This window comes from Macaca nemestrina, chromosome 16 (assembly GCF_043159975.1).
Source record: "Macaca nemestrina isolate mMacNem1 chromosome 16, mMacNem.hap1, whole genome shotgun sequence".
NCBI classification, from domain to species: Eukaryota; Metazoa; Chordata; class Mammalia; order Primates; family Cercopithecidae; genus Macaca; species Macaca nemestrina.
In genome coordinates this window covers 12,467,868-12,495,541 of record NC_092140.1, presented here as the reverse complement: position 1 = coordinate 12,495,541, position 27,674 = coordinate 12,467,868, and the positions used below count along the sequence as shown (strand labels likewise).

The following is a 27,674-nucleotide window of genomic DNA, read 5'->3' as shown; positions in this document are numbered from 1 at the left end:
ATAGTGGTCTTAGAGGTTGCAATAAATATAAATTAGGATAATTAATAGTACAGCTCAGAAATAAAATTTGTCTTTAAATTGCTACTTGAGTGAGTAAAATAACTCACCTTAGTAAAACCAAGTCTCCGCCACTGAATACTGCATCAGCCATGTACTAAAAGTTGTTTTAATTGGATTTCAAAATAAACGTATTTGGAGAACAATGCAATTACACGATGAAATTCTCAGAAACCATCCTGCATATGAGCCATGAACATAAGAACAAGGACACAATGTAAAAGACCAAATGCATAAAACCTAAAATAAATCTCCCATTTGCAAGTGGGACATCTTTTGCTTCCCTTATTTAGAACACATCTGGATATTCATTACTTCTACTATCAATATACACAATTATTCTGTCTAATACAAAGAATTTATATTAAAAAGGTAACACTTACATCAACACTGAAAACGGAACCAGTGGATGTCCTTAAGACTGCCTTTCCCATCTGTCTGTTCCTGATGTGTCTTTAGAGAGTCAGGACAGAAGGGAATCCACAAGTCAATCTCCACAAAGGTACCAAGAGTGTATGATATCGGTGGACACCCTGCCAGCTGCCACGCCCTATCAGTGGCTGGCTCTCTTTCTTGGAATGAAGAGCCAAGTAAGGGAATCCTGAACAGACCCTTTATCTCTAGGCCATGTGAGTATAGCTTTCACTCTACTCTGTAAGAGTAAAGTTAGATGTCAAATTACAAATCAACAAACAAATGTGGATGTTATTTTTTTCAATCACCAGCTCCTCTGGACTTTACAACACAAACTAGATTTTAACAAGAAGGAAAAATGCACCACCAATGGCTGGTGTGAAAGAAATCACCGCTAAGCAGGATCGATTATGAAGCCAAGCCAGTGATTTTCAAATTCCTCTTAGCCTGTGTGAAAAAATCCAGTGGCCTCCAATTGAATTTGCCTCCCTGTGTCCACACATCCTTGGTAGTATCCTCCACACTGACTCCAGACTCAGCCCTGTGATTTGTTTTGGTCAGTGAGACGGTAGCAAAGGTGAGGTAAGCAGAGACTTGGAAAATACTTGTGTGTCAGAACTTACTCTTGCTGCTCTTGGAACCCCAAGCGACCACATCAACCCTGCAGCCTAGCCTGTTTCATGGTGGCCAGGTGGTCATGGGCCCTCCCATTCTCTTCATTTCAATTAATGGTGAGCCACACCCAAAATCAGAGATGCCAGCTGATGAGTGGCTGACCGCAGAGGCAGGCGTGAGCTTAGATGTAGTCAGCTGAGATTGGCTCAGACTAGCAGGGCTGTTCAACTGATCCACAAATTCATGAGCAAAAGTTAGTGTCTGTCCAGGCCATTAAGTTTTAGGGTGCCTTGTTGTTTAGCAAAAGCTATTATACCTACCAAGCTGGTTTCCTCTTCCTGCTATATAGCTCATGTACATCACTCAGCTTATTATTACTAAAGTGGAGCAATGTGATTGGTTCTCACCACCAGAACAGAAATGGAAGTGATGCATCACTTTGGATGTGTTGCTTTGAGAAAGGGTTGTGCCTTCTCAAAACTCTCCCTCTCTCTTCCCCTCTACAGTGATGTTGGAAAATAGGTTCTTTGGATGGAGGCATCAAAAATTCCACTTTTTGCAAACAAAATTTTGCAACGTGTTTACATAGACATGTATGACATGTATGTATGTATATGCCATCTCTGACTGAAGTGGGAGTGTAGCTTTCCCCAGCTGTGGTGTGCTGGAGCTGCAATCGCGTCTCTCTCCACCTTCATGTTTACTGATGTCATGTTGGTGACTTGAAATTGGCCATGGTGGGAGCATTAACATCATGGAAAGCAGCAAATGCTAACAGTCAGGACTCCTGGACTTCAACTTGATTGTTCACCACTCATCTCCCCCAGCTCTTATGGCATCTCTGAGTCTGCTGTAGGGTATTTGAAAACTCATACATTGGTCATAAATAATAACCCTTGTGGGAAGGGGAAACTATTTTATGGGCTTTTCTAAGGTGTTTCGCTTTGTTACTCTAGTCTGGGTCATATATATTATATATAGTCCTTTTCTGCTGTTTAGAGACTCCTTATGAATCACAATGCCATGGCAGTCACATAACTATGATGCCTTTCTAAGAACTAGGAGCACACAAAAGCCATTTCTGGGCATTGGGATACTGTCACTAAGACTACAGAGATCTGAATATATCAGTTAAAGTAAGAAATATTTAAAATAGAACTTTTCCTATATCCTGTCCAATAAAATCATCTGTCTTGAACTGATTTAAAATACGGGAAATTGTCTTTATGAAAGCTTCAATTTAGGACAACATGTATTTCCTAGAGTACAATGCCATAATGGATATTCACAATTTAAACTATCGTATAGAACACTACTTAAAATCCCCTGGTTTCCTCACACTTTGTGGCCTACATTTATGGATTAGTAGGAGAAAGGAAAAGTAAATGATGACATGTACAAAAATCTTTCAATTAACTAACCTATAATTTATGGATTAATAACTCAATACCCCTGCATGACTTCATTATCGACTTGGAAGAAAAATTAAGAATAAAAATGCTAAAATCTTGGCTTTTCAACAATAAAGTGTTGACTTTGCTTACTTGGCTGGACATGGGTAATAAAAATCAAAAATATTAGTCCACAATACCTTTCTTTCATGTTCCCTGGTGTCCAGAAAGAGTAGAAAAAGCTCATATGTATATATACAGATATATATGTATATATACACATATGTATATATACACATATATATATGCATATTTTAGTCTGGTATTCCTAAACTTCAGTACTCACTTCCTGCAAGGCTGGATTCATAGTAGATTCAACAATAATAATTTGTCTCCAGTGGACATTTTATAAATTCTTGGCATACGTTAGTACATGTCTCCTAATTAATATAATTGTAAACATTCAAGAGTCACAAGACTGATTCAAACTGGAAGATGAAAATATAATATGAGACAGGAATTTAGTTTGAGATAACTTGGCATGCAAATAATCTTAAAATGTTCTGAATATTTCTTCCAATGAGGTTTAAAAATCAAAGAAGCAAAACCATTTAATTGCCAGTAAGACAGATAAATAAATAAAAATAACACGAATATTTCAATCTTATTTTTTATTATAATATGCCTGGTCATCTGGTGTCCATTCTAAATATAATTATTATTTGAAATATAATCAGGATATATTAGATACATATTGAATATATATTTAAATAAATATATATGGGATATTTCGAACTGAGGATTTATCAATTGCCCCCTCTGTTTAGTTTATTTGGCCACTGGCTTCAAAATTACAATAGGCCTTTTTCAAGTAGCATTTTAGCTACCCCTTTCCACATTTAGCTATTGTATTTTTCCTGGTTTTAATATTTATTCCAGGTAATTATAGCATAACCATTTTTATATTTACTTTTTCCTACAAACTTTTCCTCCAAGTCATTTTTTTATATTCCCCTGAGACATTGAAAATGAATGTGTGTGTGCGCCTGTGTGTGTGAGTGTATGTGCGTGTGTGAGGTACGTGTGTGAGCATGCATGAGTGTGTACAAGTGTTTATGCATGTGTGTGTATGTGTGCATCACGTGTGTGTCTGTGTGTCACTGTGTCACCGTTTGTATGTGTGAGGTATGTGTGTGTGAGTTTGTATAAGCGTGTGTATGCATGTCTGTGTGCATGCATGTGTGTGTGTGTGTCACTGTGTGTCACTGTTTATGAGTGTGCATTGTGAGGTGTGTGTGAGCATGTGTGAGTGTGTATGTGTGTGTAGCCATGTGTGTGCATGTGTGCATATGTGTGTCTGTGTGTGATTGTGTGTCACTGTGTGTATGTAAGTGTGAGGTGTGTGTGTATGTGTAAGTTTGTAGATCTTAATATTATATTGTAAAATAGCACCAATTTACAAATTGTCCATTTGTAAGTGTATAGCAACTATGTGGTGTTTCTCTAAAGAAACTATCTTATACAGCATGATTTGAGCTTCAGGTGAGACTGTAATAGCCTATTTCTTTAGCCCTTAATAAACATCTCAAGTCCTGTAAGATTGAAAAATTTAACGGGAAAAATGATCGCTGAGTTGTAAGTACTGCAGTCAAGTCTCACTACTTAGTATGACCAAAGCGCTGTGTCCTCTCTCCACCCATTCCATGAAGTTAAGGAGGGTGGTTGAGTAGTGGTTCCAGCAGAGATGGCGCAAGGCTTTCAGAGGGGATTAAAAAGGGAGGTTTCAAACAACTTTGGGTTTGCTCTACAGGAAAATCCAATACTTTGCTTAAGTAGACCTGCTGCTTCCTTCCATTTGCACTCTCCTGACCTGCTGCTCCCGGCCATGCCTCCTGTTTCTGATGCCCCCCACGCAACTTCATTTTCTCCCAGTGCACCTTCAGCTTTGGGTGTTTTCTGGAGAGTCTCATTAGGGCTTTTCATTGGGAGGTCATTAAACTCAGTCACAACCAGTCATACTTGGGTAATATGCAAGGAGAGAAAAAATTCAAAACAAACAAAACAGAATAAAGCCAGTGCTCAAGGTGAGAAAACAGAGGCAGGCTCACAGACAGAAATCATGTGGCTCAAACAGAGAGTGACAGACAGGCAGAGAAAGGCTGAATGACACTTGCAATAAATGTTCCCTTTGAGCAGATGGTCTGTTCCTTCCAATCAAACAATTCTTTACTAAGTAATAAATACTCACTAATTCTCACAAACCCAGGAAAGACGTATTCTCATCCCCATTTTCCGTAAACATGTCGTATCGCCTGCCACTAGTAAGTATGTAGCTGAAATATGTTTCCAGAGTCTTATCTTTAACAGACTACAACAGCGTGTAGTCTCAAAACAAGATGTTGTATTGGGTGTTTATGCATCAAGTGAAGATAAGGACACCTGTAGCTGGGGAGGCAGGAGGGAGAGGCGAGGAGGTCATGTTGGGAGATGTGCATTTAGGCAGTTGCAGCACAAAAAGGAAAAGAAACCAGGTATGGGGCTTGGCTTATCTATGTCCCTAGGCTTTTCTTTTTCACCACCAGTCATCTTGTCCCCACAGTATGGATCAAAAACAGGAAAAAGCAGGTGAATCATGAGGTCAGGAGATGGAGATCATCCTGGCCAACATGGTGAAACCCAGTCTCTACTAAAATACAAACAATTAGCTGGGTGTGGTGGCGGGCACCTGTAGTCTCACCTACTTAGGAGGTTGAGGCAGGGGAATCACTTGAACTTGGGAGGCGGAGGTTGCGGTGAGCTGAGATCACACCATTCCACTCCAGCCTGATAACAGAGTGAGACTCCTTCTCAAAAAAAAAAAAAAAAAAAAAAAAGAAGGAACAGGAACGAGGGGCCCCTAAGTAAGTGACGAGCATATCAGCAATGCACAGAGATGAGAAACAGCCAGAAAGACACTGCAGGCATGACAGAGGATGGGAGGGGGTTTTCCAGGGGTTCTAGGACATTCACTTACTCATTTTAACATGAGGATAAATTTGTTAGGAATTGCACACATTTGCTATGCTCAGTATCTTATTAAACTTAGCCTTATTAAGCATGGTATAAATTTCATTAATAACTGGATAAACATGAGAAATGTCCTGGGCAAATTAATATTACAAAGTTGGTTAACGAAAAACTTTAACAAGTAGCATGACAGAGCTCACCACACATAACTTAGCAAGCTAACAATACCTTTCTGCTAGTCTTCCTGCTCCAAACTTGTGGTCTTGCAATTAAATTTACAAGTATGTGCATTTTCACTTATTAAAAAAACAGAAAGATCACTTTTAGGGCACCAAATTGAATCTTTTCCTTGCATGCCTGCATACGGTTCCTATTCTAATTATAATTATAGCTATGATTGTAATTATAATTTGTGTCTCAGAACACAAAATAAATTTGTGGTTTCCAACTGCAGACCAAAGATACCCATATTTTCCTCTACAAATGACTCAATAGAGCCTATTTTTTTCTGTAGAAGAGTAAGAAGATGTTTTATGTGCCCTAATTCATTTGACTGTCTCCATAACCAATATTTGAAAAAAGGAAACAAATACCATAATAATGGAAATATTTGATATAATGTAAAATATGTATGTGCACTTGTGGGAATGTAGGAAAACAATTTAAAAATAGTTGCTAATGTGTGATCTGAATCCCTGCCCATTGAAATACATAAAATCCTAATAGGTTTATGCCAGCAATGTTTCTATATATATGTACATACACATATACACACACACACATATGTATATATATAAACGTGTGTATATATATATGTTTGTGTATATATACATACACATAGAGAGAGAGGGAGAAAGAGAGAATAAATTATTACATGTAAAAAACTCAGCATCACAGAAGCATCGGTTACATCATGTATTTAATTTAGTAATGGTGAGGAAGATTAAGCTACCTTAATCAATCTTGTTTTATTAAATTACCTAATTACTTCTAGTAACTGGATGAGGATTCAGAGAGTAGAAAATAAGGTGAAAAGTATAATACATAATATCAATGAAAGAAGTTTTGATTTTTTTAGTACATTTCATTTATAAGAGAATTTGAGTCAGCTTCCAATTATGCTGAGTAATGATTTTAAAGTTTTAAAATGTTAAAAACATAAAATGCATGAAAATACTATTTTAGAATAACCGAAATGTGTGGACTACTTGTTATTATATAATCTTTGTGATCTAAAGTTACATTATTTTCATTTATTCCATGAGTCACTCAACCAAGTGCCTCCTGAGACCTAGCAAGTAACATAATGAGAAAACTAGGCTTAGGGTTACATATTTAACACATCGGAATAACCTTTTTCCTTTAAATACCAGGTTCATTTCTCAATGTTTTCTGTAATCACAGGGTGCTTTTAAAATACCTTGTATCTATTCTTTATTCATTCATCCACACATTTGTGTATCTTTATACATTTACATATCTATGAATTTATTACTTTTATTTATTTCCGCACGATAGAGTCACAGACAAAGAGAAATGTTTCTCTACTCTTAGAAAAATAAATGTATGAATTCATGGGTAAGTAAAATACTCACTTCTAGTGCTGTGGAGACAATACGGAGAGTTGGGAAACTGAGGCACGATAAAGCCTCTTTGCCTCTGCTAATGTGGCAGCCACCACCCAGCTCTGGCCAACTCCAGCCAGGTGGAAATGAGAGCTCTTTGTTGCCAGATCATTCTGTTTTACAAGATGGGTAGGACATGTGGGTTTTTACGTAAAATACTCTGGTTTTTAAACTTTGGGGTGAAATTTAAAAACAAAGTCCCACTTTGTTTTTTTTTTTTTTAATTTTTTTTTAAATTTATTTATTATTATACTTTAAGTTGTAGGGTACATGTGCATAACGTGCAGGTTTGTTACATATGTATACTTGTGTCATGTTGGTGTGCTGCACCCATCAACTCGTCATTTACATCAGGTATAACTCCCAATGCAATCCCTCCCCCCTCCCCCCTCCCCATGATAGGCCCCGGTGTGTGATGTTCCCCTTCCTGAGTCCAAGTGATCTCATTGTTCAGTTCCCACCTATGAGTGAGAACATGCGGTGTTTGGTTTTCTGTGCTTGTGATAGTTTGCTAAGAATGATGGTTTCCAGCTGCATCCATGTCCCTACAAAGGACACAAACTCATCCTTTTTTATGGCTGCATAGTATTCCATGGTGTGTATGTGCCACATTTTCTTAATCCAATCAGTCACTGATGGACATTTGGGTTGATTCCAAGTCTTTGCTATTGTGAATAGTGCCGCAATAAACATATGTGTGCATGTGTCTTTATAGCAGCATAATTTATAATCCTTTGGGTATATACCCAGTAATGGGATGGCTGGGTCATATGGTACATCTAGTTCTAGATCCTTGAGGAATCGCCATACTGTTTTCCATAATGGTTGAACTAGTTTACAATCCCACCAACAGTGTAAATGTGTTCCTATTTCTCCACATCCTCTCCAGCACCTGTTGTTTCCTGACTTTTTAATGATCGCCATTCTAACTGGTGTGAGATGGTATCTCATTGTGGTTTTGATTTGCATTTCAATGATGGCCAGTGATGATGAGCATTTTTTCATGTGTCTGTTGGCTGTATGAATGTCTTCTTTTGAGAAATGTCTGTTCATATCCTTTGCCCACTTTTTGATGGGGTTGTTTGTTTTTTTCTTGTAAATTTGTTTGAGTTCTTTGTAGGTTCTGGATATTAGCCCTTTGTCAGATGAGTAGATTGCAAAAATTTTCTCCCATTCTGTAGGTTGCCTGTTCACTCTGATGGTAGTTTCTTTTGCTGTGCAGAAGCTCTTTAGTTTAATGAGATCCCATTTGTCAATTTTGACTTTTGCTGCTGTTGATTTTGGTGTTTTAGACATGAAGTCTTTGCCCATGCCTATGTCCTGAATGGTACTACCTAGGTTTTCCTCTAGGATTTTTATGGTATTAGGTCTAACATTTAAGTCTCTAATCCATCTTGAATTAATTTTCGTATAAGGAGTAAGGAAAGGATCCAGTTTCAGCTTTCTACTTATGGCTAGCCAATTTTCCCAGCACCATTTATTAAATAGGGAATCCTTTCCCCATTTCTTGTTTCTCTCAGGTTTGTCAAAGATCAGATGGCTGTAGATGTGTGGTATTATTTCTGAGGACTCTGTTCTGTTCCATTGGTCTATATCTCTGTTTTGGTACCAGTACCATGCTGTTTTGGTTACTGTAGCCTTGTAGTATAGTTTGAAGTCAGGTAGCGTGATGCCTCCAGCTTTGTTCTTTTGACTTAGGATTGTCTTGGAGATGCGGGCTCTTTTTTGGTTCCATATGAACTTTAAAGCAGTTTTTTCCAATTCTGTGAAGAAACTCATTGGTAGCTTGATGGGGATGGCATTGAATCTATAAATAACCTTGGGCAGTATGGCCATTTTCACGATATTGATTCTTCCTATCCATGAGCATGGTATGTTCTTCCATTTGTTTGTGTCCTCTTTGATTTCACTGAGCAGTGGTTTGTAGTTCTCCTTGAAGAGGTCCTTTACATCCCTTGTCAGTTGGATTCCTAGGTATTTGATTCTCTTTGAAGCAATTGTGAATGGAAGTTCATTCCTGATTTGGCTCTCTGTTTGTCTGTTACTGGTGTATAAGAATGCTTGTGATTTTTGCACATTAATTTTGTATCCTGAGACTTTGCTGAAGTTGCTTATCAGCTTAAGGAGATTTTGGGCTGAGACAATGGGGTTTTCTAAATATACAATCATGTCATCTGCAAACAGGGACAGTTTGACTTCTTCTTTTCCTAACTGAATACCCTTGATTTCTTTCTCTTGCCTAATTGCCCTAGCCAGAACTTCCAACACTATGTTGAATAGGAGTGGTGAGAGAGGGCATCCCTGTCTTGTGCCAGTTTTCAAAGGGAATTTTTCCAGTTTTTGCCCATTCAGTATGATATTGGCTGTGGGTTTGTCATAAATAGCTCTTATTATTTTGAGGTACATTCCATCAATACCGAATTTATTGAGCGTTTTTAGCATGAAGGGCTGTTGAATTTTGTCAAAAGCCTTTTCTGCATCTATTGAGATAATCATGTGGTTCTTGTCTTTGGTTCTGTTTATATGCTGGATTATGTTTATTGATTTGCGAATGTTGAACCAGCCTTGCATCCCAGGGATGAAGCCCACTTGATCATGGTGGATAAGCTTTTTGATGTGTTGCTGAATCCGGTTTGCCAGTATTTTATTGAGGATTTTTGCATCGATGTTCATCAGGGATATTGGTCTAAAATTCTCTTTTTTTGTTGTGTCTCTGCCAGGCTTTGGTATCAGGATGATGTTGGCCTCATAAAATGAGTTAGGGAGGATTCCCTCTTTTTCTATTGATTGGAATAGTTTCAGAAGGAATGGTACCAACTCCTCCTTGTAACTCTGGTAGAATTCAGCTGTGAATCCATCTGGTCCTGGACTTTTTTTGGTTGGTAGGCTATTAATTATTGCCTCAATTTCAGAGCCTGCTATTGGTCTATTCAGGATTCAACTTCTTCCTGGTTTAGTCTTGGAAGAGTGTAAGTGTCCAGGAAATTATCCATTTCTTCTAGATTTTCCAGTTTATTTGCGTAGAGGTGTTTATAGTATTCTCTGATGGTAGTTTGTATTTCTGTGGGGTCGGTGGTGATATCCCCTTTATCATTTTTAATTGAGTCGACTTGATTCTTCTCTCTTTTCTTCTTTATTAGTCTTGCTAGTGGTCTGTCAATTTTGTTGATCTTTTCAAAAAACCAACTCCTGGATTCATTGATTTTTTGGAGGGTTTTTTGTGTCTCTATCTCCTTCAGTTCTGCTCTGATCTTAGTTATTTCTAGCCTTCTGCTAGCTTTCGAATGTGTTTGCTCTTGCTTCTCTAGTTCTTTTAATTGCGATGTTAGAGTGTCAATTTTAGATCTTTCCTGCTTTCTCTTGTGGGCATTTAGTGCTATAAATTTCCCTCTACACACTGCTTTAAATGTGTCCCAGAGATTCTGGTATGTTGTATCTTTGTTCTCATTGGTTTCAAAGAACATCTTTATTTCTGCCTTCATTTCGTTATGTACCCAGTAGTCATTCAGGAGCAGGTTGTTCAGTTTCCATGTAGTTGAGCGGTTTTGATTGAGTTTCTTAGTCCTGAGTTCTAGTTTGATTGCACTGTGGTCTGAGAGACAGTTTGTTATAATTTCTGTTCTTGTACATTTGCTGAGGAGTGCTTTACCTCCAATTACGTGGTCGATTTTGGAGTAAGTACAATGTGGTGCTGAGAAGAATGTATATTCTGTTGATTTGGGGTGGAGAGTTCTATAGATGTCTATTAGGTCTGCTTGCTGCAGAGATGAGTTCAATTCCTGGATATCCTTGTTAACTTTCTGTCTCGTTGATCTGTCTAATGTTGACAGTGGAGTGTTGAAGTCTCCCATTATTATTGTATGGGAGTCTAAGTCTCTTTGTAAGTCTCTAAGGACTTGCTTGATGAATCTGGGTGCTCCTGTATTGGGTGCATATATATTTAGGATAGTTAGCTCTTCCTGTTGAATTGATCCCTTTACCATTATGTAATGGCCTTCTTTGTCTCTTTTGATCTTTGATGGTTTAAAGTCTGTTTTATCAGAGACTAGTATTGCAACCCCCGCTTTTTTTTGTTCTCCATTTGCTTGGTAAATCTTCCTCCATCCCTTTATTTTGAGCCTATGTATGTCTCTGCGTGTGAGATGGGTCTCCTGAATACAGCAGACTGATGGGTCTTGACTCTTGATCCAGTTTGCCAGTCTGTGTCTCTTAATTGGAGCATTTAGTCCATTTCCATTTAAGGTTAAGATTGTTATGTGTGAACTTGATCCTGCCATTATGATATTAACTGGTTATTTTGCTCGTTAGTTGATGCAGTTTCTTCCTAGCCTCGATGGTCTTTACATTTTGGCATGTTTTTGCAATGGCTGGTACCGGTTGTTCCTTTCCATGTTTAGTGCTTCCTTCAGGGTCTCTTGTAAGGCAGGCCTGGTGGTGACAAAATCTCTAAGCATTTGCTTATCTGTAAAGGATTTTATTTCTCCTTCACTTATGAAACTTAGTTTGGCTGGATATGAAATTCTGGGTTTAAAATTCTTTTCTTTAAGAATGTTGAATATTGGCCCCCACTCTCTTCTGGCTTGGAGAGTTTCTGCCGAGAGATCTGCTGTTAGTCTGATGGGCTTCCCTTTGTGGGTAACCCGACCGTTCTCTCTGGCTGCCCTTAAGATTTTTTCCTTCATTTCAACTTTGGTGAATCTGGCAATTATGTGTCTTGGAGTTGCTCTTCTCGAGGAGTATCTTTGTGGCGTTCTCTGTATTTCCTGGATTTGAATGTTGGCCTGCCCTACTAGGTTGGGGAAGTTCTCCTGGATGATATCCTGAAGAGTGTTTTCCAACTTGGTTCCATTTTCCCCCTCACTTTCAGACACCCCAATCAGACGTAGATTTGGTCTTTTTACATAATCCCATACTTCTTGCAGGCTTTGTTCATTTCTTTTTCTTCTTTTTTCTTTTGGTTTCTCTTCTCGCTTCATTTCATTCATTTGATCCTCAATCGCTGATACTCTTTCTTCCAGTTGATCGAGTCGGTTACTGAAGCTTGTGCATTTGTCACGTATTTCTCGTGTCATGGTTTTCATCTCTTTCATTTCGTTTATGACCTTCTCTGCATTAATTACTCTAGCCATCAATTCTTCCACTTTTTTTTCAAGATTTTTAGTTTCTTTATGCTGGGTACGTAATTCCTCCTTTAGCTCTGAGAAATTTGATGGACTGAAGCCTTCTTCTCTCATCTCGTCAAAGTCATTCTCCGTCCAGCTTTGATCCGTTGCTGGCGATGAGCTGCGCTCCTTTGCCGGGGGAGATGCGCTCTTATTTTTTGAATTTCCAGCTTTTCTGCCCTGCTTTTTCCCCATCTTTGTGGTTTTATCTGCCTCTGGTCTTTGATGATGGTGATGTACTGATGGGGTTTTGGTGTAGGTGTCCTTCCTGTTTGATAGTTTTCCTTCTAACAGTCAGGACCCTCAGCTGTAGGTCTGTTGGAGATTGCTTGAGGTCCACTCCAGACCCTGTTTGCCTGGGTATCAGCAGCAGAGGCTGCAGAAGATAGAATATTTCTGAACAGCAAGTGTACCTGTCTGATTCTTGCTTTGGAAGCTTCCTCTCAGGGGTGTACTCCACCCTGTGAGGTGTGGGGTGTCAGACTGCCCCTAGTGGGTGATGTCTCCCAGTTAGGCTACTCAGGGGTCAGGGACCCACTTGAGCAGGAAGTCTGTCCCTTCTCAGATCTCAACCTCCGTGTTGGGAGATCCACTGCTCTCTTCAAAGCTGTCAGACAGAGTCGTTTGCGTCTGCAGAGGTTTTGGCTGTGTTTGTTATTGCCCTTTCCCCAGAGGTGGAGTCTACAGAGACAGGCAGGTTTCCTTGAGCTGCTGTGAGCTCCACCCAGTTCGAGCTTCCCAGCGGCTTTGTTTACCTACTTAAGCCTCAGCAATGGCGGGCGCCCCTCCCCCAGCCTCATTGCTGCCTTGCCGGTAGATCACAGACTGCTGTGCTAGCAATGAGGGAGGCTCCGTGGGTGTGGGACCCTCCCGGCCAGGTGTGGGATATGATCTCCTGGTGTGCCTGTTTGCTTAAAGCGCAGTATTGGGGTGGGAGTTACCCGATTTTCCAGGTGTTGTGTGTCTCAGTTCCCCTGGCTAGGAAAAGGGATTCCCTTCCCCCTTGCGCTTCCCAGGTGAGGCAATGCCTCGCCCTGCTTCAGCTCTCGCTGGTCGGGCTGCAGCAGCTGACCAGCACCGATCGTCCGGCACTCCCCAATGAGATGAACCCAGTACCTCACTTGAAAATGCAGAAATCACCGGTCTTCTGTGTTGCTCGCGCTGGGAGTTGGAGACTGGAGCTGTTCCTATTCGGCCATCTTGCTCTGCCCCCCGGGTTATCTTTTCTTTATGCCTTTGCCAAATAGTTATTTTTTGTCTTTTTGATGGTGACCATTGTAACAAATATGAGGTGATTATCTCATTGTGGCTTAAATTTGCATTTCCCTGATAATTAGGGATAGTATGCACTTTTTCATATACCTATTGGCCATTCATGTGTCTTCTTTGGAAAAATGTCTACTCAGAATTTGCTCATTTATAATCAGATTATTTGCTTTTTGTGTTTGTTTTTGTTTTTTAGTTTGGGGGTTTTTTGGTATTGAGTTGTATGAGTTCCTTGTATCTTTTGGATATTATCTCCTTTTCAGAAATATGGTGTTCCAATGTTCCCCTGTTCCATAGACTGCCTTTTCACTTTGTTTATTGTTAGTTATTTATTTCTGTCAGTTTAAAAAAAATGGAGGGCAGTAAGTGGAGAAGCTTGCAATGAATATTGATAAGTATTATTATGTGGTCCTCCTTCTGGCCTATATTTGATGTTGGCAATGCTGCTAATATAAAACTACAACTACCTTTACTCCTACTATCGCTACTAATAGTATTAACAATGACAATGATTATAGTACTAGCTTCTTACCTAAAAAGCACTTTTATTGACATTATTTTTTAATCCATCAACTGATATTTACTGAGTTACCAACTATATGCTAGACACTGAGATAGTCCAGAAAGAAACTAGCACAGTCTCCACACTCATAGAGCTTACAGTGTGCTCGAGGGTGGAAGGAAAAAAAGGCAGCATCAAGCTAGCAGTCACAAGAGTGACGTGGGTTTTGAAATAAGTAATGCAAGATGCAATGAGGATATATAAATTGGGGTCCTCTTTGAGAGGTCAGGGAAGGTTTTAATGGGTAATCTTAAAACCAAAACTATGAGTAATCCCAACATTTTGGGAGGCTGAGGCAGGCAGATCAGCTGAGGTCGGGAGTTTGGGACCAGCCTGGCCAACATGGTGAAACCCCATCTCTACGAAAAATACAAAAATTAGCCAGGCATTGTTAATTTAATAGCGTGCCTGTAGTCCCAGCTACTTGGGAGGCTGAGACACAAGAATCACTTGAACCCAGGAGGTGGAGGTTGCAGTGAGCTGAGATTGTGCCACGGCACTGCAGCCTGCGTGACAGAGTGAGACTCTGTCAAAAAAAAAAAAAAAAAAAAAAGAGAGAGAGATTGAGAATGGGGAAAAGAATGGCTAAGGATGAGGTTTGCTACAACGCTGTGATGTAGAAAGACTGACATGCCTGGTCAGCCATTTATAGGAGACAGTGGTGACTCAGAGGACATAGTGATGTCTCCTGAAGTTACATTCAACCAAAGGGAGAACCCAAGACTAGTGGCTGGGTCTTCTGGTTCCTAGTCACATGCTTTATCCAGCTGAAAAAAATATGCAAGAAATCATAAGTTTGTGGTAGAGAAATAAGCTATCGGGGCTACTCTGAGTGCCAAATCAGAGTTGTATGGGATCAAGAGCTTTAAAATCTATTAAATCCTTGTTAATAGATGCCTCAAGGTGGCAATATGAAATTAGGAGGCAAGTCAGCCTCCTTATCACAAAGATTTGAGAATAGCAAGGGATTAATGACAAGGTGAAGTGTGATGACAAAACCGAGCAAGGAGATAGTAAAATAAAGATTGGAATGGAGTGGGGATAGATGTCGGGCTTGAAGTGTATAGATGTGGCATCTCAGAGACCCCTATATGAGATATGTGTTATGAATATAGCAGCATGCTTATGACATCTTATGAATGTGACTCATATGCTTAGAAACTGGGGGGAAAGGGATCAGGTAATTCAGTATGATGCAAGTTTCATTCAACTCAACTTCATGTGTTTGACGCTGAATAAAGCTTTCCAGAGGCAACAATGAAGAGTGCATGGAAGAAAAGTGGGATGGCCAAGAAGTTGTCTATTTGTACTGAGCAGGAGCTGTGATTAGAGAGAGAATACATTTCCATGTCTGAGGAAAAAATAATTAATTAATTAAAGAATTAAGTAAAAATATATTGAAGATAAAATGGGCATGAAATACTTGATGGCTTTTACTAATGATTAATGGCATCTAAAACTGGGTAACAGGAAAATTTTCATCTGAATCTTCCATTCCGTGGCTTGGACTATCATGGTATCTTACCCTCAAAGAGGAACAGGAGCATATACCACTTCTTTTTATTTTTAAAACAAGCAAAATATGAACATGTTCTCATAAAAAAATTGATACGGAAATAAAATTAAAAGGAAGAGTTTACTTGAAATCGTCTTTCAACGTATCCTTCCTCATTCTTCTTCCAATAGGTAACTTGGAGGTTAATGTTGAGTCGATTCTTCTCAGACTCCTGCATTTATGCATTTTATCTCACATGAAAAAGCATTTCTGCCTCCAGGAAGCACTGACATTTTCACAGAATGCTTCTTCTTCCTACACCACTCCCTTCTCACTCATCCTTCAGAACTCAGCTCAAACATCACTTTCTTATCCTCAAAATCATAAGCCAGGTACCTCTGTTACATGTTTTCGTATCATCCTACACTTTTCTTTTACGTCTATCATAATTTTAATAAAATAAAATAAATTAAGGGTATAATTAGTTGTTTGATGTCTGTTTCTCCCTCCAGGAGAAATTCCATTACTTTAGAGACCATACCAGTCATAGTCACTACTGGAACTATGCCTTAGACATGAGAGATGATCAATTATGTTTATTAACTGAGAACAAGTCTAGTGAAAGAAGGAGCCAGTACCTTCTTGGCTTATGAAAGTACTTATTTGACCTCTCACTTAGAAGCCGCTCTGTTTATCCTCCTGGTCTTGTCTCCAAGAACTAGACATTGAATAGACTGTGGCAATAACACCCTTTTCGATACATAACAGTTATTTCTATATGCATGTCGTTGGAGTCTAAAGTAAGCAGTACACTTGGAGTTTGCTTCCAGAAAGTGCCTCGCAGAGGTTGTAGGGTTTTGGATATCTCTGGATACTTTTGCCAGGATGTCTCCTCTAATCTGTGGTGGCAGAGCCTTGGCAGGACATAACCCTGATTTCTGTCATGTCTCACCTCTTTCAGAACTCTTTTCATCTTGTAAGCATATAAGATAAATTTGTCTTATGTTTAGAAATATCGTGTTAGGAATAGCATCATTAAAAAGAACCCAAACTAATTTTTTTTTTTTTTTGAGACAGAGTCTCACTCTGTTGCCCAGGCTGGAATGCAGTTGCACAATCTTGGCTCACTGCAACCTCTGCCTCCCAGGTTCAAGTGATTCTCCTGGATCAGTCTCCAGAGTAGCTGGGACTACAGGCATGCGCCACCATGCCCAGCTAATTTTTGTATTTTTAGTAGAGACTGGGTTTCACCATGTTGGTCAGGCTGGTCTTGAACTCCTGACCTTGTGATCCATCCACCCCGACCTCCCAAAGTGCTGGGATTACAAGTGTGAGCCATCACGCCTGACTGGACCCAAACTAATTCTATGTTAACAAGAAGATAGAGTTTATTGGAATGAAACATTCGAATGGCTGTATTTAAATGGAATTTGTAATTTCGAAAGTGTTGAAATAAATTAGAAAAAATGAGGTATCAATAATATCTGAGAGATAGCAAACTGATGTTTGAGTTCCCATTTAACTACTAGGAACTGTAGATTTTGTTCAAAGTGGGACTTTGGGTGGGCGGAGCAAGATGGCCGAATAGGAACAGCTCCAGTCTGCAACTCCCAGCGGGAGCGACACAGAAGACCGGTGATTTCTGCATTTTCAACTGAGCCTCTGCTGCTGATACCCAGGCAAACAGGGTCTGGAGTGGACCTCAAGCAATCTCCAACAGACCTACAGCTGAGGGTCCTGACTGTTAGAAGGAAAACTATCAAACAGGAAGGACACCTACACCAAAACCCCATCAGTACATCACCATCATCAAAGACCAGAGGCAGATAAAACCACAAAGATGGGGAAAAAGCAGGGCAGAAAAGCTGGAAATTCAAAAAATAAGAGCGCATCTCCCCCGGCAAAGGAGCGCAGCTCATCGCCAGCAACGGATCAAAGCTGGACGGAGAATGACTTTGACAAGATGAGAGAAGAAGGCTTCAGTCCATCAAATTTCTCACAGCTAAAGGAGGAATTATGTACCCAGCGCAAAGAAACTAAAAATCTTGAAAAAAAAGTGGAAGAATTGATGGCTAGAGTAATTAATGCAGAGAAGGTCATAAACGAAATGAAAGAGATGAAAACCATGACACGAGAAATACGTGACAAATGCACAAGCTTCAGTAACCGACTCGATCAACTGGAAGAAAGAGTATCAGCGATTGAGGATCAAATGAATGAAATGAAGCGAGAAGAGAAACCAAAAGAAAAAAGAAGAAAAAGAAATGAACAAAGCCTGCAAGAAGTATGGGATTATGTAAAAAGACCAAATCTACGTCTGATTGGGGTGCCTGAAAGTGAGGGGGAAAATGGAACCAAGTTGGAAAACACTCTTCAGGATATCATCCAGGAGAACTTCCCCAACCTAGTAGGGCAGGCCAACATTCAAATCCAGGAAATACAGAGAACGCCACAAAGATACTCCTCGAGAAGAGCAACTCCAAGACACATAATTGCCAGATTCACCAAAGTTGAAATGAAGGAAAAAATCTTAAGGGCAGCCAGAGAGAAAGGTCGGGTTACCCACAAAGGGAAGCCCATCAGACTAACAGCAGATCTCTCGGCAGAAATTCTCCAAGCCAGAAGAGAGTGGGGGCCAATATTCAACATTCTTAAAGAAAAGAATTTTAAACCCAGAATTTCATATCCAGCCAAACTAAGTTTCATAAGTGAAGGAGAAATAAAATCCTTTACAGATAAGCAAATGCTTAGAGATTTTGTCACCACTAGACCTGCCTTACAAGAGACCTTGAAGGAAGCACTAAACATGGAAAGGAACAACCGGTACCAGCCATTGCAAAAACATGCCAAAATGTAAAGACCATCGAGGCTAGGAAGAAACTGCATCAACTAACGAGCAAAATAACCAGTTAATATCATAATGGCAGGATCAAGTTCACACATAACAATCTTAACCTTAAATGGAAATGGACTAAATGCTCCAATTAAAAGACACAGACTGGCAAACTGGATAAAGAGTCAAGACCCATCAGTCTGCTGTATTCAGGAGACCCATCTCACATGCAGAGACATACATAGGCTCAAAATAAAGGGATGGAGGAAGATTTACCAAGCAAATGGAGAACAAAAAAAAGCGGGGGTTGCAATACTAGTCTCTGATAAAACAGACTTTAAACCATCAAAGATCAAAAGAGACAAAGAAGGCCATTACATAATGGTTAAGGGATCAATTCAACAGGAAGAGCTAACTATCCTAAATATATATGCACCCAATACAGGAGCACCCAGATTCATCAAGCAAGTCCTTAGAGACTTACAAAGAGACTTAGACTCCCATACAATAATAATGGGAGACTTCAACACTCCACTGTCAACATTAGACAGATCAACGAGACAGAAAGTTAACAAGGATATCCAGGAATTGAACTCATCTCTGCAGCAAGCAGACCTAATAGACATCTATAGAACTCTCCACCCCAAATCAACAGAATATACATTCTTCTCAGCACCACATTGTACTTACTCCAAAATCGACCACGTAATTGGAGGTAAAGCACTCCTCAGCAAATGTACAAGAACAGAAATTATAACAAACTGTCTCTCAGACCACAGTGCAATCAAACTAGAACTCAGGACTAAGAAACTCAATCAAAACCGCTCAACTACATGGAAACTGAACAACCTGCTCCTGAATGACTACTGGGTACATAACGAAATGAAGGCAGAAATAAAGATGTTCTTTGAAACCAATGAGAACAAAGATACAACATACCAGAATCTCTGGGACACATTTAAAGCAGTGTGTAGAGGGAAATTTATAGCACTAAATGCCCACAAGAGAAAGCAGGAAAGATCTAAAATTGACACTCTAACATCGCAATTAAAAGAACTAGAGAAGCAAGAGCAAACACATTCGAAAGCTAGCAGAAGGCTAGAAATAACTAAGATCAGAGCAGAACTGAAGGAGATAGAGACACAAAAAACCCTCCAAAAAATCAATGAATCCAGGAGTTGGTTTTTTGAAAAGATCAACAAAATTGACAGACCACTAGCAAGACTAATAAAGAAGAAAAGAGAGAAGAATCAAGTCGACTCAATTAAAAATGATAAAGGGGATATCACCACCGACCCCACAGAAATACAAACTACCATCAGAGAATACTATAAACACCTCTACGCAAATAAACTGGAAAATCTAGAAGAAATGGATAATTTCCTGGACACTTACACTCTTCCAAGACTAAACCAGGAAGAAGTTGAATCCCTGAATAGACCAATAGCAGGCTCTGAAATTGAGGCAACAATTAATAGCCTACCAACCAAAAAAAGTCCAGGACCAGATGGATTCACAGCTGAATTCTACCAGAGGTACAAGGAGGAGTTGGTACCATTCCTTCTGAAACTATTCCAATCAATAGAAAAAGAGGGAATCCTCCCTAACTCATTTTATGAGGCCAACATCATCCTGATACCAAAGCCTGGCAGAGACACAACAAAAAAAGAGAATTTTAGACCAATATCCCTGATGAACATCGATGCAAAAATCCTCAATAAAATACTGGCAAACCGGATTCAGCAACACATCAAAAAGCTTATCCACCATGATCAAGTGGGCTTCATCCCTGGGATGCAAGGCTGGTTCAACATTCGCAAATCAATAAACATAATCCAGCATATAAACAGAACCAAAGACAAGAACCACATGATTATCTCAATAGATGCAGAAAAGGCTTTTGACAAAATTCAACAGCCCTTCATGCTAAAAACGCTCAATAAATTCGGTATTGATGGAATGTACCTCAAAATAATAAGAGCTATTTATGACAAACCCACAGCCAATATCATACTGAATGGGCAAAAACTGGAAAAATTCCCTTTGAAAACTGGCACAAGACAGGGATGCCCTCTCTCACCACTCCTATTCAACATAGTGTTGGAAGTTCTGGCTAGGGCAATTAGGCAAGAGAAAGAAATCAAGGGTATTCAGTTAGGAAAAGAAGAAGTCAAACTGTCCCTGTTTGCAGATGACATGATTGTATATTTAGAAAACCCCATTGTCTCAGCCCAAAATCTCCTTAAGCTGATAAGCAACTTCAGCAAAGTCTCAGGATACAAAATTAATGTGCAAAAATCACAAGCATTCTTATACACCAGTAACAGACAAACAGAGAGCCAAATCAGGAATGAACTTCCATTCACAATTGCTTCAAAGAGAATCAAATACCTAGGAATCCAACTGACAAGGGATGTAAAGGACCTCTTCAAGGAGAACTACAAACCACTGCTCAGTGAAATCAAAGAGGACACAAACAAATGGAAGAACATACCATGTTCATGGATAGGAAGAATCAATATCGTGAAAATGGCCATACTGCCCAAGGTAATTTATAGATTCAATGCCATCCCCATCAAGCTACCAATGAGTTTCTTCACAGAATTGGAAAAAACTGCTTTAAAGTTCATATGGAACCAAAAAAGAGCCCGCATCTCCAAGACAATCCTAAGTCAAAAGAACAAAGCTGGAGGCATCACGCTACCTGACTTCAAACTATACTACAAGGCTACAGTAACCAAAACAGCATGGTACTGGTACCAAAACAGAGATATAGACCAATGGAACAGAACAGAGTCCTCAGAAATAATACCACACATCTATAGCCATCTGATCTTTGATAAACCTGAGAGAAACAAGAAATGGGGAAAGGATTCCCTATTTAATAAATGGTGCTGGGAAAATTGGCTAGCCATAAGTAGAAAGCTGAAACTGGATCCTTTCCTTACTCCTTATACGAAAATTAATTCAAGATGGATTAGAGACTTAAATGTTAGACCTAATACCATAAAAATCCTAGAGGAAAACCTAGGTAGTACCATTCAGGACATAGGCATGGGCAAAGACTTCATGTCTAAAACACCAAAAGCAACGGCAGCAAAAGCCAAAATTGACAAATGGGATCTCATTAAATTAAAGAGCTTCTGCACAGCAAAAGAAACTACCATCAGAGTGAACAGGCAACCTACAGAATGGGAGAAAATTTTTGCAATCTACTCGTCTGACAAAGGGCTAATATCCAGAACCTACAAAGAACTCAAACAAATTTACAAGAAAAAAACAAACAACCCCATCAAAAAGTGGGCAAAGGATATGAACAGACATTTCTCAAAAGAAGACATTCATACAGCCAACAGACACATGAAAAAATGCTCATCATCACTGGCCATCAGAGAAATGCAAATCAAAACCACAATGAGATACCATCTCACACCAGTTAGAATGGCGATCATTAAAAAGTCAGGAAACAACAGGTGCTGGAGAGGATGTGGAGAAATAGGAACACTTTTACACTGTTGGTGGGATTGTAAACTAGTTCAACCATTATGGAAAACAGTATGGCGATTCCTCAAGGATCTAGAACTAAATGTACCATATGACCCAGCCATCCCATTACTGGGTATATACCCAAAGGATTATAAATTATGCTGCTATAAAGACACATGCACACGTATGTTTATTGCAGCACTATTCACAATAGCAAAGTCTTGGAATCAACCCAAATGTCCATCAGTGACAGATTGGATTAAGAAAATGTGGCACATATACACCATGGAATACTATGCAGCCATCAAAAAGGATGAGTTTGCGTCCTTTGTAGGGACATGGATGCAGCTGGAAACCATCATTCTTAGCAAACTATCACAAGCACAGAAAACCAAACACCGCATGTTCTCACTCATAGGTGGGAACTGAACAATAAGATCACTTGGACTCAGGAAGGGGAACATCACACACGGGGGCCTATCATGGGGAGGGGGGAGGGGGGAGGGATTGCATTGGGAGTTAAACCTGATGTAAATGGTGATTTGATGGGTGCAGCACAGCAACATGGCACAAGTATACATATGTAACAAACCTGCACGTTATGCACATGTACCCTACAACTTAAAGTATAATAATAATAAATAAATTAAAAAAATAAAAAAAAAGAAAGAAAACAAACAAACAAAAAAAAAATTTAAAAAAAAAAAAAAAAAAAGAAAAGATAACCCTTTTACACTGTTGGTGGGGATTTAAATTGGCAGAGTCGTTCTGGAAAACAGTGTGGGGGTTTCTCAAAACATTAAAAATAGAACCACCATATGATCCAGCAATCCCACTTCTGGATATATGCCCAAAGGAAATGAAATCTGTATCTCAAAGAGACACCTGCAGCCCCATGTTTACTGCAGCACTATTCACAATGGTCAAGACAAGGAACAACCTAAGTGTATACTGATGTATGAATGGATAAAAAAAATGTGGTATAGACATACAGTGAAATATTACTCAGCCATAATAAACAAAAAAATCCTGCCATTGACAACTATATGGATAAGCCTGGAAGACATTATGCTAAGTGAAATGAACTAGACACAGAAAGACAAATACTGCATAATCTCATTTATATATGGAATCTCAAAAAGTCAAATTCATTGAAGCAGAGAGTAGGATGGTGGTTACCAGGGGCTGGGGGCAGGGAGTAGAAATGGGGAGATATTAGTTATCAGTCAAAACATGGCCAAGTTCTCACGATCTAATAAACAAAATGATTCATTAATGGTTAATAATACTGTGCCGTATACATGAGATTTGCTAGGATATTAGCTCTTAAGTGTTACCCCCCACCCCACATACACAGAGGTAACTATTGAACATATGCGGCAATGGATGTGTTAATTAGCTTGATTGCAACAATCATTTTACACTGTGTACATATATCAAATTATCACATTGTATACCTTAAGTATTTACAAATTTATTTGTTAATCACACCTCAATACAAATAAAAACAAAAAGAAGTCAATAACTCCACGGTAAAATGGGCATACAAACAAAGCCCACAGTAATGGCTCAGATTACAATTTTATTTTTCAGGTACCAATCCTTGAGTGGCATGATAAGTCCCTATCTGGAGAAAGACCCAAAAGAAAGAAAAGAGATACGGTCTCATCCCATGGCAGATGTGAGCACTTCTCCAAATTATGAGGGCGGGATGTAAAGAACTATGGAAACTGCCCCTTGTGAGATGAGAATTTTTCACTGAAAACCAAAAAGGCTAAAGAAAATAAAATTCTCCAGGTGGAAGAATCAGTTCTTCAATCCTACGAGTGGGCTGCTTGGAGGGAAAATTAAAGTAGTGAAAATATTATGGAAAGGTAGGGGTGCTGCTCTTGGTAAGGTGACATTATTTTGAATGAGTTACTGATATTTGGGGGGCAGGGAGGGGGAATAAAGCAAGAGATGTCAGTATGGCCCCCTGAAGAAGAGATAAAGGGTTTACTGGGCCTTATTGTTATTGCTGTTATCCATATTGTTGTCAACGGCAGCTTGGAGAAACTTGGAGAAGACGACGGTGATTCCAGAAAGTTCACGGGCAGAGACCTGAGGCTCCATCTTCTAATCACTGTGAGAATCTATCTTATGAGGACTCTCAGGTCCCACCTGCCATCTCACTGCCACATGTTTGCTATTGGTGCACTTTGCTAAAGAAACACCTCTATATTATGCTCCTCTGAAAGCTTGCAAAAGCAGAAAAACAGAGAGACTATGTATCAACATATTTTTTCCCAGTTACTCAGTGAGGTATTAAATTGAATGAATTTGCCCACCGCCAAGTAACTCAGGTCTTTGGTAAAGACTATTTTTATAAGATTTCACATGTCAACAAAATTCTTCATTTATTCAATACCACTGAAATCCTCTTACATGTGTGCAGCCATCAGAAACTTATCAAATCCCTACTGTGTATCTTTAAAAGAAAAAAAAAAAAAAAAAAAAAAAGCTAGGTTCTGGGAATACAGGATGGAGTGAAGTACCATCTCTAACTTCAGGATCATAAATTTGGACAATTCTAGAGCTTAAAGAGCTGTGGATTTTCATTGATGAAATAAAATTCAAAGAGCTTTGCTAAAATGTCATTGTACTGCACCTGGAGGCAGGCTGGGGCGCGTCCCTGGGGCTTGTTGACATCCACAGCTACCAGCTGCCAACCTCCAGCAGCATCTTCATGAAACATCTTCAAGACAAAGAAGGGAGATGAGTCAGAGACATTTAATACGGAACATTGAGAACTCTACGTCTCCAGCTTTGTATAATTTTATGTCATCAAAAATGTGTCTTCTTATGGATTTATATTTGGAATGAAGTCATTTCAATTGTATTTCTTTAACACTGAAAGCTTAAGTAAATGAAAAAAGAACAATGTTAATAACCCGAGCTTATTGACTACTTGCTATGTCAGGCACTTTCTGTCTTGCATATGCTTTGCATATAATTGCTCAAATATTCTTCTCCGCAAGAGAAATACTTTAGTATTTTATCCCCATTATATTGATAAATATCTATTAGATCTGGGAGAAAATGAAAATTAGAATTAAAAAGCATTGTGTCTGGTGTGTTTTTACTATAGGTAGCAAATCTTATTTTTATTTAGTGGACAGTTCTCACTGACCTAATAAAAATATTCTCAGGATCAATAAAATAAGAAGTGTGCATGTGGCACAGGGAAAGAACTGGTGTTATTTTAATGGTAGAAGACTGCCACATTGCTTAATATACTTTGTGTAATTATTTTAACTAGGAAGCAATTAATCTGCTCAATGGAAATTTTATGTACATATTATGAAGGGAACAAGTAGTTTCTTTTGGATTAAAGACCTAAGTGATGAAATTCAAGATGGTACAGGCCCATGAAATCTGAAATCCATTGAATTAGATATCTAGGTTATTATCTCCTAGCTATCATCACATATTACTTATGTGTCAATATTACACCCAGCTGGAAGACATTTCCCACTTTCACGTATTTTCCCACTAATATTTTTCTTTCTAGTTCTCAGGAGCAAGTGAGTGTGTATGTGCATACAGTAGGAATAGGGCAAAATTAAACATTTTTGTTTTTCTAAATAAAGATACTAATTACAACCACTCACTGTTTTATTCCTGCCTGAGCTCACTGTTTTACAGAAATAAATATTTCCTTTGTCATCCTTATTTATGTCCTCCTGATAGTCTGATGCTGTATTTGAAGGGGTAACTGCTAATGGAAATATGAATGAGATGATGCAAAGATATCACTACCTAGGATTTGTAATGATAGTTTCAAATCCCTGGTAGTAGTGGTGGTAGATCCTTTGTGCAAAATAAACTTGCCTTCTATAAAATGAGTGAGGTGGTGAGAGACTCTTGCCCTATATGTATATTTATTATTTATTTTTTATATACAGGCCCTATATGTATATTTATTATTTATTTTTTAATTTTTTTTGGAGATAGAGTCCTGCTCTGTTGCCCACGTTGGAGTGTAGGGGCATGATCTCCACTCACTACAACCTCCGCCTCCCAGGTTCAAGCAATTTTCCTGTCTCAGCCTCCTGGGTAGCTGGGACTACAGGCACCCGCCACAATGTCCAGCTAATTTTTGTATTTTTTTAGTAGAGAGAGGGTTTCAGCATGTTGCCCAGGGTGGTTTTGAACTCCTGAGCTCAGGCAGTCCCCCCGCTTCTTCCTCCTATATGTATTTTTAAATGATAAAATTGAGGCGCACATTTACATAAAGCTCCTTTGACAAAGATGTCAACTGCAAATTGCTCATCTCAGCTGTCCATTTACAGGATTCGGATTTTCTTTAGAATAAACTGCAAAAACTCTTTTTGGGGTGAATCAGGCACATTCTTCTTGAATAGGCTCATTCTGAGAATACAGGCATCAGTGGAGATGCAAACCTGTTATAGGACCTTGTTAAGTGTCTGTCAAAATTCTGGAAGCCTCATTTTAAGGATAAAAGACAAAGCCAGCATTGCCAGTCACCAGTTATTAATAAAAACCCTCTGTTGATACTTCCTGTACTCTCTAATTGTGGCATAAAGGATTCCTGGGGCATATATTTACTTTGATCAGTAGCAGACTAATTTTCTCTGTTAAATTATGTTTTTTTCAGTAGACCAAAATCAAAAGAATCAATTTAATTTTCAGTAAAAGTGTTCTCTCAAGGTCATTTATTTGTATGAAATAAAGTAAAGGAAATGCAAAAACGTTCAATTTCTCTTTAGTCCCCCGAATTATGCAACATTTCGATTGGTTAATATTACAGTAGATCTTTGAGACAGAAGTTGGGCTAGCTAGCAGAAGCCAAGAATCCTCAGAGACTCAAATCCTTGTGGGGATTGTGGCAGGGACTGCCAGTCTTTCCTTTGTATCTCTTTTCCCTGTTTTACAAAGAGAATCTGTATGGAGTCACTAGGCTACCAAGAAAAAAGGCCAGTTCTTGTCTTTTTTTGAAGCTGACCTTGACCATGTAACTACATACAGGACTATAGGATGCAAGCAGAAACCCTCTTTTCCTATATTTCCTTCTTCTTCCTGTGCTCTGGAATATGGATGTGAGGGTTAGAGCTACAGCAGCCATGCTAGTCTACAAGGTGACTGTGGTAATGGAGGCTGTGCAAACTGGAACGGGAGGGAAGGTGTCTGGATCCGTGGCAACACAGGCAACCATACCACGCTGAATGAGCACCTCCGACTTTATATGAGAGAGAACGGGACTCCTCATCGCATACCTCACCTAAGCAACTTATTTCGGGCTTTTTTGGTCCCTTGCAACCGAATGTAACTTAACTAGTACATGTGGTTTCTGTTAGAATGTCCATTATTTTTTCTTTTCATTTTACTGGTGCAATTTTCCTTTCTCATTCTATAATTAAATATTTTACTGTTAAAGGCTTAGAAAATGAGGATGAGTTGCCAAAGAAACATCTTAAACCCATTCCCCAGATATACCACCACTAACATTTTAGAGTTAATGTTCCAGGTATTTTACACACACAGACACACACACACACCTGCATCCCACACACAAACATGGGATCCTTTTTTGTACTAATATGTCATCAGCATATCTTCACATCAATAAAGTTCAATGCTTATTTTAATGGTTTGCCTTTATTCCAATTTCATAATTTATAATCGATAACTTATTGCTAGAGACTAAGACTGTTTCCGTTTTTAAAAAATTGCCATAATGCCTCATAAACATCCTCAAACAT

At 39.0% G+C, this 27,674-nt stretch overlaps 1 protein-coding gene across 5 annotated transcripts in view; it reads right to left on the bottom strand.

Annotated features, from left to right (window-relative positions):
* The window catches only part of LOC105478008 (sodium leak channel, non-selective), a 369,785-nt gene that overhangs the window by 212,410 nt on the left and 129,701 nt on the right, over nucleotides 1–27,674 (bottom strand). For all 5 annotated transcript variants that reach the window (XM_071081072.1, XM_071081074.1, XM_071081073.1 and 2 more), the window contains one exon: nucleotides 24,560–24,646. In XM_071081072.1, the coding sequence (XP_070937173.1) occupies nucleotides 24,560–24,646 (87 nt within the window). The remainder of the gene's footprint in view (nucleotides 1–24,559; nucleotides 24,647–27,674) is intronic.